The sequence below is a fragment of the Strix uralensis genome, chromosome 3 (genome assembly GCF_047716275.1).
Source record: "Strix uralensis isolate ZFMK-TIS-50842 chromosome 3, bStrUra1, whole genome shotgun sequence".
NCBI classification, from domain to species: domain Eukaryota; kingdom Metazoa; phylum Chordata; class Aves; order Strigiformes; family Strigidae; genus Strix; species Strix uralensis.
Genome location: NC_133974.1, coordinates 41,803,733 through 41,821,160, shown reverse-complemented (window position 1 = coordinate 41,821,160; position 17,428 = coordinate 41,803,733). Strand labels below are relative to the sequence as shown.

The 17,428-nt window shown below is 39.9% G+C and overlaps 2 protein-coding genes across 5 annotated transcripts in view; both read left to right on the top strand.

Annotated features, from left to right (window-relative positions):
* The window catches only part of UBE2J1 (ubiquitin conjugating enzyme E2 J1), a 32,515-nt gene extending 24,466 nt beyond the window's left edge, over positions 1 to 8,049 (top strand). For all 4 annotated transcript variants that reach the window (XM_074862059.1, XM_074862061.1, XM_074862060.1 and 1 more), the window contains exons 7-8: positions 722 to 853; positions 6,830 to 8,049. In XM_074862059.1, coding sequence (XP_074718160.1) covers positions 722 to 853; positions 6,830 to 7,099 — 402 coding nt within the window. In that variant the 3' untranslated portion in view covers positions 7,100 to 8,049. The remainder of the gene's footprint in view (positions 1 to 721; positions 854 to 6,829) is intronic.
* Positions 8,050 to 9,943: 1,894 nt separating this feature from the next.
* LOC141941762 (gamma-aminobutyric acid receptor subunit rho-2-like) overlaps positions 9,944 to 17,428 on the top strand; it is a 42,870-nt gene continuing 35,385 nt past the window's right edge. Inside the window, exon 1 of the mRNA XM_074864736.1 lies at positions 9,944 to 10,129. Within this exon, the coding sequence (XP_074720837.1) occupies positions 10,017 to 10,129 (113 nt within the window). The 5' untranslated portion in view covers positions 9,944 to 10,016. The remainder of the gene's footprint in view (positions 10,130 to 17,428) is intronic.

Here is a 17,428-nt window from a genome sequence, read left to right as displayed (position 1 = left end):
TCTCTATATGTCACTGCTGATCTCTTGTCTGAAATTTCCAAAAACATGAAACCTAAATTCTGGGAATTGATGCTTATTATACATTTTATAAATGTGTACAAAAGCAATATTGTTAAGACTTGTATTTTTATTTTTGCTCTGCTTGTGCTGAAATTTAAATACGGGAAACTGAGGTATGCATGCCTGACACAGTGTAGTGCCATGCATATATGCCCACTCTGGCGGTGAGGCAGCTTTAGTAGTGGACCAGTATAGCCACATTAAATTAGCACTTACTGGAGGCTAGTTAGCCTTGCTAAGAAACAGGCTATATTAGTTCACTTGTAACAGCAGTAGTCAGCATTCACGTAAGGACATGAGAAACAGAAGTTTTTTAAAATGGTGGTATTTCTGGCATAATATTGTCCTGGATTTTCTAAAGAATTTTCTTTTTTGCTCTATACATCTGTGCGTTTTTTGAATGTTATACCTGTTGTTATGTGCAAACAAACGTAAAATTGTTTTCTAAACTGATGTTTGCACATCTATAGCCTTATTTCTAAAGAATGAGAATTTCTTAAACCTGTCGGTGTGTAACTGAAATACAGTTGGCATACTTGATTATTACATTTCAGTAATTCTTGTGTTCTCCATACATTAAAATACACATTCCAAAATAAGCCAAATCTTTCTGGAGCAATTTTGATCTTCTCTCTGAAGCATACATATGTACTCCTTGTAGGCAGAAGTCAATTCATCCAGGAAGTCTGATTCTGGACCCTCAAACATGGCAGGATTGAACCACTCTGCTGCTTCACGTGAGCCCCAGCAGGATGGTGCAGCTAGAGCGTTCCAGGATCCAACAAGTGCAACGGTAAGGACCATCTTTGAGCTTCATCAGTGCAAGTACAGGCATAGTCTGAATGTGAGATCAGTACTATTAAGCTGATTGGAGGCTTCATTAAGAGTATGTAGTTCACACATTTCTTCTAGAACTTCTGCATACTTTTATATGAAATCTATGTGTAAACTTTAGCAAATAGTATGCTGAATCACTTTTAGAAATAGCGATCTCTTTGCTCTCACTTCCTTCTCTTAGAAACAACAAATAATGCTCTTTTAGCAATTCTTGTTCTCAATAGTTCCTTTAATATATGGGTTAACAGTTCATTAAAATATTATGGTGTCTGAAACACTACAGTTTTGAGCCAGCAGTGTGCCCAGGTGGCCAAGAAGGCAAATGGCATCCTGGCTTGTATCAGAAATAGCGTGGCCAGCAGGGACAGGGAAGGGATTTACCCCTGTACTCGGCACTGGTGAGGCCACACCTCGATTACTGTGTTCAGTTTTGGGCCCCTCACTACAAAAAGGACATTGAATTACTCGAGCGTGTCCAGAGAAGGGCAACGAAGCTGGTGAAGGGTCTGGAGCACATGTCGTACGAGGAGCGACTGAGGGAACTGCGGTTGTTTAGTCTGGAGGAGGCTGAGGGGAGACCTTATCGCCCTCTACAACTACCTGAAAGGAGGTTTCAGAGAGCTGGGGATGAGTCTCTTTAACCAAGTAATAAGCGACAGGACAAGAGGTAATGGCCTCAAGTTGCGCCAGGGAAGGTTTAGACTGGATGTCAGGAAGTATTTCTTCACAGAATGGGTTGTTAGGCGTTGGAATGGGCTGCTCAGGGCAGTGGTGGAGTCCCTGTCCCTGAAGGTGTTTAAGAGACGGGTTGACATAGCGCTGAGGGATATGGTGTAGTTGGGATCTGTCAGTGTTAGGTTAATGGTTGGACTAGATGATCTTCAAGGTCCTTTCCAACCTAGATGATTCTGTGATTCTATGATTCAGTTTACCATGTGCATAATATATCACAGGTTTTTGCAATAGAATTATTAGCCAGAGGCAAAAAATGTTTCAGTGATAATTTGTAGCTTTTAAATATTAATTAAGAATAACTTCCTGTTTTTTGTAACCACTTAAGTAAATCTGACTAAAGTATTCTTACCATTTGAATTATGACGTTTAGGTTTTAATACTGTGAGGTGTAGGGCTTACATAATGGTTTTGGAAGTGACCGAGGCCTGGTGGTGGGCCAAGGCAGCTGCTGTTATGACTGTGACAAATGCAGTCTAAATTCACTGATAAATTGCAGGCAAATCCTAGCTAAGCTGTCTTTTTTAGAGAGGATGCGGCTGAAGATCGGTTAAAAAAACTAAAACGTCAAATAACGTCAGACCATCTGTTGCATGTTTGCAGCATATTTTCAAGCTATGTAGAAATATAAACATGATAATAGCATACATGTTTCCCCACAATAAGATTTTTTCCAGATTGTTCAGGATTTAATAAACCATTTTATTTTATTCTTTATACTACAAATGCTGGCTAATATAGTAGAACTAGCCAAAATACCAAGGCAGTGCTAGCGTTTTCTTGAGGGAAAAGAGTGATTTTTTTCATTAATCCTATTTCTAAGAAATTTGTTTTAATCGATTATGCTGATTTAATTAGTAATTATTAACTTAATTTTTAGCAGAACAGTACCATGTGAAATGAGACCTTTAAACATATAAATGTATGTAAAAATATTTATATGCGATAAACTGTAAATGACGAAAAGTGAATTCATGTTTTAAGGGTTCAGACTGTCACACTCATGATTGTTAGTTTGAGTTTGAAGCAATACCAGTGTTTCTTGGCAATTTTCTGGAGCCATTGGGGAGTGAAAACTTAGAGCCACACAGTGGAAGAAAGAAACGTCTGGCAGGAAGGACTATTTTAAAGAACTGAAGCTTGCTATTTTTGTGAAAGTTAGTAGAAATCTTCTCAAAGAAGGGGTCTGGAGGCCTTGATCTGCAATAGGCTTGAAGGAGTATCCATGCAAAACCCAGACCCTTTCTCCTCAGCTGGTCTTCTTGCATGTGTAAAATCAGTTTGTTGGGTTAGTTTTTGTTGTGTGAAGACCTAATTCTACCTTACTAAGTTGTAAGTGTTAGATTTGGGCAACATCAAAACTTTTTTTTCTCTCTTCTTGGATAAAATGTTTACCACTTATGTTACAAATGTTTGTTTAATTAAAGGCTATTGTAGAAAATTTGATGTTGTGAACTTGAAATTTATGCCAATGAATATATTGTAGATACTGAGGTAGGACTCAGGTCCAGATTAAGTCATCTGCTATGCCAGTGGTCATCTAAATGTTGGTACCTAAACTCTCATTACAGTCTGTGGGGCTAGATAGTGGAAGCTAGAGAGCACTGCAGCCCACTGAGAAGCAGAGGCTGGTAGGCTGCCTTGCTCTGTCTGTCCCCCTGAGTGCACTGACTAAACCTACATGGGCTATTATGGGAGTCTGAACTCCTACCACACCTGTAGTAACCTACATTTAGTGTATTGATGTGCAATGATGTCCCACCTTGGTGCTTATAGTTGATGAATAAAGTTGATACTTGATAAGAATTACAAAGTGAGAAATGAAAATCTGTGGTTAAACTTTTTTCTGGTAACCTGGGAATACATTAAACCTTCAGTACACCTGTTATTAAACAATGTATTATAGTAGTGTCCTGCACTAATATACTGGCTGCATGAAGCATTATAATGAGGAGCGATGAAATAAACAGTGCAACAGAAGTCAACTAATCTTGAACTGATGAGGGAGGTTTCTGTGAGAAAATGAGGCTATGTTCTGATACAGGAGACTTATAGAAGCCCTTTTTTTAAATCATAGATTCTGAATGATATATTGTTTAAAAGTGTTTCCTTTTATCACTATTAAGTGGTGTCTTAAGTTTTGTAATACTGCAGCAACAATTTTAAATGTCTTGGCAATCAAGAGTACTCGGTCTGACTTTGATCCATTAAAAAATAGACATATTTCTTATTAGCCTTTAAGCCATGCTGTGTCAAGCTTCAGCTGTTCTTCAGTTGGAAGTTACATGGACAAGCAAGTATTTCACCTATCCTTGTATCTTCTTATTTCTGTATCTCTCTGAGATCATGAATATAAATGAAGGAGGTTTCAGTAACCCAGAGGAGTTATATGGTTCTGAGTTCCTAGAATTTGCTATATTTTTAAAACATCCCTTTCAAGATGATTATTTAATGCTTTCAGCATTCTGATAAAAATTTTTAAAATAACGGCCTGGAGACGTAAGTGAATGCTACTATTCTTCAGTAGACTGAACATAGTGTAGATTTCCTTACGTGCATTTTGTTATACAATAGAAATTTTGTTAATTCTAATATATGTACATTTTCTAAACTAGCCTTATTTATCAAACTCAGAGCAAAGTTTTCTACCAGTCCTAACAGTTTCAGAAGTTTCAGAAATAATATGACACATGAAGTGTATATTCAAAGACTGTAAAGATCAGATGCTAAAGGTGGCTACAATGTAGCTCTTTTTAAATATTTTTATTTTTAATCTATTAAGCCCTCATCCCCAACATTTCCAGTAGGGTTTGGCAGAAAATTACTTAAAATTGGATGAATATTGTGTCATGTAAAGTGTTGCATTAGTCTAAAAATCTTGACACTTTTGCTTAAGGAGAATTAAAAAACTTCCTGTAAGTGAAGACAAGAAGATTGTGATTTATTTCATTTATAATACAGTCCATCTGCCATTTTTGGGATTCTTAACAATTAAGTCTTCAAACAAAAAAATCTTTATCTAGATGTATATATTATTTAAGATACAGTAGCATCTGGACCTAAATTTATATCAGGTAATGATCACTCCTTTCTTCTCTAACTTGCTTCTGCATGTCTGCTGATACTTGGTCATTGATTATGTTGGGAATCCCAAGGCAGTGGGTTAGCTTAGCTTTGGGTTAAGCAGTCAGTCTTTTGCTGCCCTGATGCATCTATATAATTTCCTCCAAAAAATAATTTAAAGTTTTGCAATTGTCAGCAAGGTTTCTCTTGAATCACAGCTGCGTTCATGTCAGTGTATGGCACCTTGTCTCATTCAGAACAGGACCTTTCTGTTTTATTTTTAAATTAAAAATTTGCAGTGTTGAGAGGAAACCCAAGTGTGTGACAGCCAGTGGTAGTTACTGTTGTTAGTAAGTATAAAGTATCAGGAATATTTCTAGACTTAACTTTTTTAATTCCTTTTTTAAAAGCTACTTTAAGAAGAGCAACACTTTGCCTTCTGAATTTGCAGTTCTTGCTTCCTGAATTCACTTCTCTTTCTCTCCCCTTCTGAAAGATGAGAGTGTAGATGAATCTAGAAACTTAATTTTTCAGTGGCTCAGCTTCCCTAAGTCTTTATTTTCCTTGGCATGAGGAGCTTTCAAGTGGGCTCAGTATGAAGCAGAATTACTTTATTCTGCAGTGTTGTGGAAATCATGGCAAGCTGCTCATGTTCTTGGCTGTCTCTGCTGATAAAATAAATCTTTTAAAAATATTTTTCTTTGAAGCTACCCAAGCTGCTTGCTTGCTTAGGCAAGAAACCTGTGATGAGTAATTACATCAGTACTTCCTTGCTGATAATAAACAGTGTGAAATGCTAATGAGGAGGAGGTAGGAAAGGAGGATCTCTTCCCTGGGCTAGTCAAATCACTGACTAGGTGAAAATTTGAAATTCTTCTCCTACATGCAGAGTATGTGGCCAGAGTCACAGGACCAAGTGCTACTTACTGTCTTGTGGATCGTCAGACCCGTTACACAGTTGAGGACATTCCCTACCTGGCTGTGTGGAAAGGATATCTTTTGTAGGTATAGTAGCTGGCCGAAACAGTGCTTAGTGTTGTGGATATTGTGTTCATTAAAAGCCTTTTGCTTGGAAGCAGATATAAAATGTTCAGAATTCTAGTTTTACCTGCTGTAATGATAATCTTTCAGAAGAAAGGAGGAGGGAGAAAGCTAGATCTGGAAAACAGCGGCAGGTTGCTTTCAGTGGGAATACCTGCAAATTGTTCTGAGAAGTGAAAAGACTTCAAAAAATTAACTTTTTCTCAGAGCTACTTTTTTTTTTTAAACACTTTAAAATTGAACCTTGTCGAAATGCTTACTTCCATCAACTGTGCTGAGTCACTGTTTTTAATACTAAAACGCTGGAAGTTTGAGCCTTTTAGTATTGCAAGCAGGATTAGGCCAGTGGAATATCAGAACCCATAGTTTCAATCTTACAAACTGAAAAATTATTTTCTTTAAATACTCTCCTGAGCTGGAACATCAGTTGCCGATGTTTATTTTCTTACTACATACAGCGATAGACCAACGTTTGACCAGTAGAGGGCAGTAGGTATGTGCATGCATAAGTACAGTGCTCAATGATTCCTGCTGGAATCACTTAGGTGTTTTGTATTCAGGATTTTTCATATTTTTCTTTCAGTGTAGGTGGTGGTGCTGAGAATGGACTTTTAGGCCCAGCTGTCCACAGGAAGCAGTGCAGGATTGCTTACTTACAGTTCTCAGGACTTCTTCCTTTCTTGCCCTCCCTTCAGTTTCCCCTTCAGTATGGGTGACATTACAAATCCTCAGAGACTTAACTATCTGGAGGATTATTAAAGATTTCTTGAACTGCAAAGAATTAAGCAAATCCTAGTCAAAGATATTTGAAATCTCTTGATTTGGAACCAATCTAGAATTCAAATATTGTTTCACAGACTTTCTTCAGACTTTTCTTGTCCTTAGAACTGCTAATTTGCAGTTTGAAATAGACTTCTCAGGATAGCGAATGGACATAAATGATGGCTATAACAATTTCGTAATTACTAGTGACATGTATTATCAGGCTTTCAGGTATTAACAATTATCTGAAGAGTACATTTGACTCCTGATGATTTTATTATGTGCTAATCTTACGCATGGTCTTGCCTCACAACGCTCCACGTTTCCTTTTTAGTCTGAAACTCAGAGTAGCAGTGCAGCGGCCAGTCAAGAGCATGCTCCGCCTGTGTCCACTAACACGTCTATGAGTCCTCGGCAGCGCCGTGCCCAGCAGCAGAGTCAGAGACGGGCTCCATCTTCAACTGACTTTAATCGGGTACAGCAACCGAGAGTCAACATGAACCACACTGGATCGACTGTTCTGATTGTCCTTCTGACTTTTGCATTGGCAGCTCTTATATTTCGTAGAATATGTTTGGCTAATGAGTATATATTTGAGTTATAAGGTTGGTTGTCGTAACAGCAGTGACTTGAATGCTTCACCGAACATTCTGTATTGGGTATGACATGAGAACTGTTTACAAAGATTACTTTTTGTATTTACGCTTAAATCCTTATGAATGTTAATGTACCTACAGTTGCATTACTTGTAAGAAAAGCAAAGTTGGACATTTAACTACAAGTGTTAATTGGTTGTGCACTAGAAACTTGGAGAAACAGTGCAGTGGAATAGTAACATTAAGGCGTGTGGGAGTGGAGTCAATGTGAGTAATCTATCAACTCGAAAAAGACAATTTAAAAAAAGTGGTTGATTCACTTTTTTATGGAACATAAATGCAATTAATTGCCCTATCTAAGTTAGTACAAAATTTGATATTGGAGAAGGGATTATAAAATGAAACACTACTATGTGTTTGTGTCCAGTGAACTCTTAATTTAGGGGGGATACATTTTTAACCACTTTTATTTGCCGTGACACATTTCTAGAGGGGGAACACATACGAATTGGTTGTGATGCTGCTTAGTGTGTGTGAAAGGGGGAAAGGAGTAGGGGAGGAAAGAAGGGGCCAGAAAACTACTTACATTATTTTGATTTTTATTTTTTGGAAGAAAGATTGGATAATCTTTGCAAGATTTGAATGTCCTCTTCTAATACTCTAATTGTATATCTTGTGTTTTTTTTAAATTTGAAGATTATATAAAACATGTCTATTCTTGCAATAGTTATAAATATGTAATATAATTATTTACCCAGAGCTATTGTCTTTTAATTATACCAGAAATATACATAATGTGTTGAACTGAAAGTTTCATATGTGGTTTTATTTACTAAAGAAAATTTAAACCTTATTATACTTAAACTGTCATATATATAAACATGCTTAAGAGAAATATTTATTAAAACCCTCCTAGTAATAAACAGTTTCAAACCAGTCTTTGGTTATGTTTCAAGTATCACATGGCCTTTTTGGTTTTTTTGTTTGTCGTTTGGTTTTTTTTTTTGTTTCCATGGGTTTTTTTAAACCTAAAATCAATATTGGACCCAGAGGCTTTCTGTATTATTCATTTATTAACAAAGTAACTGGTTATAGTCATGAATGCTGTGAAATCACATATACAAGCAATAGACCTACAGGTGTTAAGGTTTTGAGAGGTTTTGTCTGTGAATGTTTAAGTATTGCAGTGAAGTAGAAGAAAGCAATCAGTGGGATAATTTTCCTCTTGTATTATTGTTCAGATTTAAATGTACTCTAGTGTATTTCAAAGACAGTGAGATTTAGCTGACTTTCATTTTGTTGCTGTCAAACATGATAGCACTGACGTGAGTCATCCTGTTTCTCAGCAAGTATTTATCAAGCTACATACAGCTTTCCTAAATTTTGTTAAATATAGTATGTATTAGTGTTTTAAAACATTGAAGTAGCTATAACAACTTCTAAATTAAGGAAAGCCCTTTGTGTGTCTAAGGGGAATGTGGAAATTACAAACAAAACCTGAGTCCGTTTTTAGCACTTCTTGTGGATTGCTGATAATCTTGTTTGCAGGTACTATGGAACAAAGATCAAAACCCACTTTTCTTAAGAAGTTCAGACAAAAGCACACAGTTTGTTCATCTGGTTCAGCGGTTGCTTACACATTCTGCTGCAGAACTCTTTGATGTCAGTATATTAATTGATGTGTTTTTACCTAATTTGCATATTTATTTCATTAGAAATTTTTTTAGAAACCACACAAACCTGAAAAACTCCACACCAAAACCCCAAAAAACCTCTCCAGATCCTGTAGCCTCTAAAATGAAAGTACTGTTTCCTAGTTTAGGTTGCTTGAATACCTGTTCTATTCAAGTCTTGCAAACCTGGGCTCACAGAAGAGAGTTCTGGAAGAGGTCTGACCCAAAAGACCTTTTTGCTGGGTTTTGACCCGCTCGCTCCTCTGGAAGCTTTGCTCTGAACGTGCTTCACTTTACCTTGACCCTCACTGCCGCACTAAGCAAACTGTCGCTCTCGTACCTGTACCACACACTGGCTATGGGTAAAGCAGCTACGTCTTGTGCAAAGAGGCAGTTTATGTTGCCCTTTGAATGGGCTGTGAGAAAATGAGCTTAGAATGGTTTCTGAAAACAGCCTCTTCCTTGTGATTAAAGAAATAGCTGCTTTGTAGCTTTTAATTTTTATTTCAGACTTTTAAAGTAAAAGTTAAAATGCCTGATTGTGCAAATACCTATTTGAAAAAATAAATATTAATGGTGACTTGATTTATGTACGGTCTATTGCATTTATAGATACTTCGGGGGTTACTGTGTTTTAATTTTGCTTTAAAGGTTAACAGTAAATAATTTTTTGAAGGAAATAGCTCATCCTTTATCTTCCAACAGCATAAAGAGCCAGACTAAACTGGAAAATAAAATCTCAACTGCTATAAAACCATCAAAATATGTAAATTTTACAGTGATATACGTGTCTGAAACATGGCACAAGCAGTTTCCAGTTGAAAAAGATGCCATGTGAAGGACCAGAAAATCTGGAAAGCCTAATGTAAAGGGACAGCCCTTTTTTACACAGTCTGGCAGAAGGATAGCACTGTCCTCAGATTAGAGGATTGAGCAAAAAGCCAGTGTGCAGAATTGCGAGTTTTTATATAATGGCTTTAGTAAATATCCTTTAGGACCCAGTGGAAATGTTTGGTGAGGCAAACTTCATGAGTAATGGCCAATCACTAAGCGGTGATGAGGGAAGAGCTTGGAGTGGGAAGCCTCTGAGAGCCTGTCGAAAACACCACGTCGGGGAAGCAGCGTTTCTACCACCAATCGTGGACGAATACGCGACACCGGAATTAGAGTTGATTCAATGTGTAAACCCGGGGGCACTTGCACTGCAGGAGGTTACTGGAGTGCAGAGTGCCCAACTCTTATTTCCAGCAAGATGCCTTACTTTGCAAAGCTCCTTTTATTAATCTTTTGCTTAGTTCTTCTTGTGGAAAGCAGAAAGCACAGGAGGAGATGGTGGACAGGCCAGCTGGAGGTGCAGAGGGCAAGGTAAGGGTTATTAAAGCACATACTTTTTTTCCCAGTGTTATAAATACATTACTACATAGACATAAAAATCTGCCCTGTCACTGTCTTTGTGTATATTGTATGTGCAAACAGCTTTATACATAATGTTTTTATAATAGTTTCTGATAGTATAATTGGTTTTAACTGTAAATGGACACATTTAATGCTAATGTTAACTAACTCTTAATGAGGCAGGTTTGCAGAGAAGTTGACCACTTCAGCATGGACTGTGGTAAAAATATTCTTAGCCCTATATGTGAATTACTGAGAGAATTCAGAGAAGTTGCAATTAATAGAGATGTTCAAATCTACATACTGTTTCAGCACTGTTTCAAGAGCAGGTTATTTACCCTGCTTGCTGGGATGTCTGTGCTACTTATGTTCACCTGAAATGCCATGTTATTCTCTGACAATTTGAGGTGGGGATGTTGTTAGCATGCGTTATACTGATTAATAACAAATAAATCCCTGGAAGTTACCCAGGAACTGTAAAATTAGAAGTATATTTTGAAGAAATACATGTAAACTTTAAAAAAAATACATATTTTAAAGTCAAGCAAAGGTACAAGAAAGAGTTAAAGGTCTTAGTAAAGTTTATTAGATTTACTGTTGCTGAGATTTGACCAGAGGTTTACATTAGAAAAGATAATCTTCCAAACCTGTCAGACAGTCCAAAGTATGTTATCCTTTCTTGTAGTTATGTTATCCAGTGGCAATTATATCTTACAAGACTGTTCATTGTTCGAAGAGCTCAAAAATAAAATTGGGTTAATCCATCAAACGGCCTCACTATGGCTGTAAACATTCATATTTTCATTTATTCTGTTGGGTTTTTTACTTTGACACTGAACAATTTATAGGGAGTGTTGTTACTTGTAATGTTTTACAGACAAATGTGATGAAAGCAAAGAATACCTAATCTGCTTTCAGATTTATACTACTTACGGAAAAAATATAGCAGCATATGCTTTTATTGACGTAAATGTTATAAAGCTGAAACAGCTAGGGCCTGATCCTGACATCCTAAATCCAACTGAACTTTTACCACTGATTGCCACAGAATCTCTGTTATTGAACGAGATCTTTCATTTATCTCTGAAAATTTTTCCAAGTCCATGTTCTGGGAAACGAAGGGCATTCAACAGTGGCATTTTCTTGCAAAGCATTCACGTGTAGGAGAGATAATCTACTTTGAAGTGACAAAGTAGTATAAATCCTTCTTTTAAACATGACTTTGCCCAAAAGTAGTACCATTCTCTGGGTTAAAAGTTGTTTGAATATTTTGTACTTCATTTAAACATTGCAAAAGTAACTTGCAGTTTCTACAGTGCTGTTATTTTTGTGAAGCTGTGATAAAGTGGAAGTCAAAGCACAAAATTATTTATACAAATGAATTTACTGTAAAGAATAACTGATACTATTTGGTTTCCTGTGAAATAATGATTTTAATGAACAGTTTTCTAGCCAGGTAGAACCTGAGAAACTATATGTCTTTTATATATATACACACACATACACATTTCCTATGCAATGTACTTATTTAAAAGTATATAAAATCAAAGTTTAGGGACTATCAAATGTGAATGACATTTTAAATACAGAGAATTCTGCAATATTGAAAAAAGAAAGTGTATGGAGCAGTGACATTGATATTTTAAATTTCCAGTTACATAGAAAAAATATAGTTGTTTCTAAACCAGCAATGAATAGTGGACTCTTCTAGTAAGAGAAAATTAAAACCAGTTCCTATGCTGCATGTAAGAGAAATGAAAACAGTGTCCTTTAATAATTTCATTGCATTTTCTGCTCAGTATTTCTCTTGCTGACTTACCATAAGAAATACAGTAAATTTTACAGTAAATGTATTAGCCAAAAAAATTTATTGCTATGTTTGGGAATTTCCATTTGATAAATTTGATAGTTTGTGTCCTTTAAGGTGATATATCAACCTGATGTAAAGACCTTTATGTTGATTTCAAGCCAGGTTAGGTCTGTGGAGTTGGGAACCCAAATTAAGAAATGCCAGGTTAAGAGTTGCCTGTGCATCCCTAATTACTCCCCTTATTTTATGTTAGTGAACTGTAATGGATTGTTTTTTCTATGACTGGTATCTCACTCAGCATGCTGAATGGATAAGACTGGCTTAATTAGAAACTGTGTCGTGTTTCATACTCTCTTACTCTGGCACCCCCCACCTCACTGATAATGCAACTCTTCTACAAAAACAGAGGTATGACTTAAAAGAAGCAACTGCCTTTGTGCAGCAGTGCCATGAACATGGCCTGAAGCAGCTTCCTGTTACGTTCTGGAGAGACGGGGCTTTGCGTAGGAATGTGTGCTCATCAAGTAGCAGCTTCTGCCTTTGTCTGTTATCTTACAAAACTGGGTGAAGGGATTCAGTGACACCTATTTGTATGAAGTTGAGAGCTTTTTTGCTAATATACAAGCTGGCAAACGGTGCACGAAACCAAGGGCTCATAACTAATAGAAGAATTGGTTAAAAATGTTTGCATTTCATTCTGTTTTAAAGAAATCAAGTGATAAATGAACTGCAAAGTAAAACCTGTCAGAGTCACCTGGGTGACTGCTGGGGAGGAGATGTTGGCCCCGGTGTTGCCTGCACACCAGGGAATAAATTTCCAGAGAGAAGGTAAAGACTTTGGTGCTGAAGGAGATGGTGTAAGTGTGGAAAGGTGCAGGTGTATGTGTCGGATGGGCCATGGTCTGTGCTGCCGTGTTGCTAGCTGGGATTTTCCAAGGAGCTGTGTACTGCTGCCAGGCCATGCCAGACTTGCAATGTGTAGTACTGACTGTACAGTGCATGTGTATGTGTGCTTGTGGGTTCCCTGGGGCATCTGCCTTACTCTAAGAGCCAAGCAAGTGCTGTTGGTGTGTCCAGCGCTGGATTGGAACCAGTTTGGGGGACTCTTCAGTAGCTCTGTGGTGGCTGCATGTCAGGAATCGCAAACAAATGCTGGTAGTCCTCCTAGACTATCCATCTGGACAGAATTTCCACACAGAAAAAGAGAAGCTGAAAAATAGTGCTTTTGTTAATATTTATTGCTCTATAAAAATTGCTGATAACGCCTCTGGTAATGTTTATTGGTCTGCATAAACTGTCCTAGAAGAGAGGCCTCAGGAGACATTTGCCATCTTAGTTGTGCCTGTGAATGCTGTCTTTCCAATGGCCTCTGCACTGGACAGACAGACGCAGTCTGGCTCCGAGTTTGCTTATTCCTCCCTCCTAACAGTTGTGCAAAGCCTCATGCTTCAGCCAGCAGAAACACTGTGGGTTTGAAACAGAAGTGGCTTTGAGCTTCCATTGGCCTAAGACTTCCTGCCAAGGTTTTTGGAAGTGGTCAGTGATTTGGAGTATCTCATTAGGGGTGTAATTTTCAGGACATGCAACATGCCAGCCTTAGGTTGGGACCCGGAAACAGAAGTGAAGTATCACGGCATAGTAGCACGAGGCTTATCACAGGGACTGTTTTTCCACACAGAGGTCCACTGGGGCAAGTAGTCTGCTGATCCCTGCTGAAACGGCTGTGGCTGGCAGGTGTGCTCCCTTTGGTGCCTTGCAGGGCTGCATTTTTATCACCAACTTTCAACCAGATGCTGCAGACATGTCTTCTGGCCTGTAGTTCCTCCCAGCCCCTACTGATCCTCTCAGCTGTATGGTGGTTTTCCAGAAAATGTGGTATTTCTAAGTTGCATGCCTGGGGTTCAAGTCCAGGGCATTGCACAGCTTCTAGTTGTGCAAGGTCTGATGTCTCCTGAGATTTTTTTCCACCAACACCGCAGTGTCACAGCAGGGCCAAGTAGCAATGTGAAACAAAATCAGGGAGAGACATGCACACACTCAAATGGCTACAGCAGATCAGAGAAGCAAAGCTCCTGCTTTATATTGGCTGTGTGCTCCATGTCTTCATGTTTACCATTATGACTTCTCTGTTGTTACTAATGTTGCCCCCTCTGACTTTGTAGTAGTTGTGTAGTTGTCCATGTAGACTGTGAGATGTTCAGAGCCTCAGAGCTGCTTCCTCACCAGCCTGCGTGCATTCAGCGCTGTCTTGTCAACAGCTGTGCCTCCTCCTGCCTCTTCAAGCAGAACAGCCACCTCTGGCTCCCTTTGCTACACCTGTTGCCATCTGCTTATGTTACCGTTGTTGGCTTTGGGCTGGATGGATGTAGGAAGAGTAAGGGAGTGCAGGGTTTGGGATATTCTTGGTAGAAAAGAGGTTTCATTTATCGCTGTGAAGAAAAATGTATTCTGCATTCATTTTCAATAAGCTGAAAACATGAACAACCCTAGAACAGGGGGGTTTTTTTGAGGTTAAAAGCCATACTTTATAAAACCAAGCAAAAATGGAGGGTCCTAAGCAACAGATGATAAGGTGTGTTGAGCATGTGACCATGAAAAATTCCTAATGCGTATGATAATAGTGATTGTGTGCATTCTCTGAATTTGTGTCCATCATTTTCCAGAGTCTGATTTAGCTTTTTTCTAGAAATCTGGCAAGGAAAATCACTTTCCTTTACTTCCTGCTGCAGGCATAAACCCACAGACATGTCGGTGTGGAGCATGTTACATACAGACGTAGGGCAACAGAGTCCCTCTCCCCTGCAGCTCTGAAAACAAAAGGGGCTGGTGGGGCCATCCATGTAAACCAGGATAGACCTGCCTTGTTGTAGAGCTACTGGGGCCTCTTGGGCAGCTGGGACCCACCAAACCCTTGAATTGGTGGCCCTGACAGGTGATGGAAGGAGACCTTCCCAAAATTGAGGACCTTGAGGTTCCCAGCTTGTCAGAAAGTTCTTGACCATATCTGATCCCATGTGATCCATGTACATTATTATTAAAGATATGCATCTGTGTGGGATACATAATGGAGGTAATGAATTTGGAATACTCTAGGGGTGAGTTAATTGTTATGGCAGTCATAAACTGTTACTGTACCTTCTCTTTTTCACTTATCCTCTAGGGGGTCTTTCAGCAGTTGTATGCTTTGCTGGTTAGAAAACCAGTAGGTTTTGTACCTTTCTTGGTGCTAGGTTTACATAGTGTACATCTCCAGCTTGCTGTGGCTGCTACACAAAGTAAATGACACCTTCAACTGTTTTTTTCTCAGAGAATATACTGAAGTGTGGTAAGATTTTGATTGCTGTTTAACATCCTTGTTGGAGGCATGGACAGTGGGATTGAGTGCACCCTCAGCAAGTTTGCTGACGACACCAAGCTGTGTGGTGCAGTCGACACACTGGAGGGAAGGGATGTCATCCAGAGGGACCTGGACAGGCTGGAGAGGTGGGTCTGTGCAAACCTCATGAAGTTCAACAAGGCCAAGTGCAAGGTCCTGCACATGGGTCGGGGCAATCCCGAGCACAAATACAGGTGGGGGGATGAGTGGATTGAGAGCAGCCCTGCAGAGAAGGACTTATAGGTATTAGTGGATGGAAAACTGACTATGAGCCAGCAATGTGCACTCACAGCGCAGAAAGCCAACTGTATCCTGGGCTGCATCAAGAGAAGTGTGGCCAGCAGGTCGAGGGAGGTGATTTTCCCCCTCCACTCTCGTGAGACCCCATCTGCAGTACTATGTCCAGCTCTGGGGCCCCCAACATAAGAAGGACATGGACCTGCTTGAGCGGGTCCAGAGGAGGCCATGAAGATGATCAGGGGGCTGGAGCACCTCCCCTATGAGGACAGGCTGAGAGAGTTGGGGTTGTTCAGCCTGGAGAAGAGAAGGCTCCAGGGACACCTTATAGCAGCCTTCCAGGACCTTAAGGGGGCCTACAGGAAAGATGGGGAAGGACTTGTTATCAGGGAGGGTAATGATAGGACGAGGGGTAACAGTTTTAAACTGAAAGAAGGAGGCTCTGCAGAGAGACCTGGACAGGCAGGAGCGATGGGCTAAGGCCAGCTGTAGGAGTTTCAATAAGGCCAAATGCCGGGTGCTGCACTTGGGCCACAACAACCCCCAGCAGCGCTACAGGCTTGGGGAGGAGTGGCTGGAGAGCTGCCAGTCAGAGAGGGACCTGGGGGTGTTGATTGACAGCCAGCTGAACATGAGCCAGCAGTGTGTCCAGGTGGCCAAGAAGGCCAATGGCATCCTGGCTTGTACCAGAAATAGCGTGGCCAGCAGGGACAGGGAAGTGATCTTGCCCCTGTACTCGGCACTTGGTGAGGCCGCACCTCAATTACTGTGTTCAGTTTTGGGCCCCTCACTACAAAAAGGACATTGAGTCACTTGAGCGTGTCCAGAGAAGGGCAATGAAGCTGGTGAAGGGTCTGGAGCACATGTCGTACGAGGAGCGACTGAGGGAACTGGGGTTGTTTAGTCTGGAGAAGAGGAGGCTGAGGGGAGACCTCATCACCCTCTACAGCTACCTGAAAGGAGGTTTCAGAGAGCTGGGGATGAGTCTCTTTAACCAAGTAACAAGCGATAGGACAAGAGGTAATGGCCTCAAGTTGCACCAGGGAAGGTTTAGACTGGATATCAGGAAGTATTTCTTTACAGAACGGGTTGTTAGGCGTTGGAATGGGCTGCCCAGGGAGGTGGTGGAGTCCCCATCCCTGGAGGTGTTTAAGATTAAGGTTGACTTAGTGCTGAGGGATATGGTGTAGTTGAGAACGGTCAGTGTTAGGTTAATGGTTGGACTGGATGATCTTCAAGGTCTTTTCCAACCTAGACGATTCTGTGATTCTGTGAAGGTAGATTTAGATTAGATATAAGGAAGAAATTCTTTACTGTGAGGGTGGTGAGACACTGGAACAGGTTGCCCAAGGAAGCTGTGGCTGCCCCCTCCCTGGCAGTGTTCAAGGTCAGGTTGGACGGGGCTTCGAGCAACCTGGTCTAGTGGAAGGTGTCCCTGCCCATGGCAGGGGGTTGGAACTAGATGATCTTTAAGGTACCTTCCAACCCAAATCATTCTATGAAGATTTTCACTGAAACTGTAGAAATATTTTCCGGATCCTGATAGGAAATCGGATAATTGGAGCCAATGTCCCATGACCATGAGACACCATCCTGTTGTCACCAAAGTCAATGCTGAATTCTCCAGAGGGAGATGCAGAAATCTCCTGGATCCTGGCTAGTGGCAGCTGGACCATGCTCCATATGGAGATCACATTTCCTTTCAGGCTTATCACTTGGCCATTGCCTTACACCCTACAGCATGAGGACTGTTTCCAGGTTTTTTTCTTTTTCTTGGTCTAGAAAGGTCCAAATATCGGAATAGATACCTGTTGCTTTTTTGAGTCTTGCTGAGCTGTTACCTGAT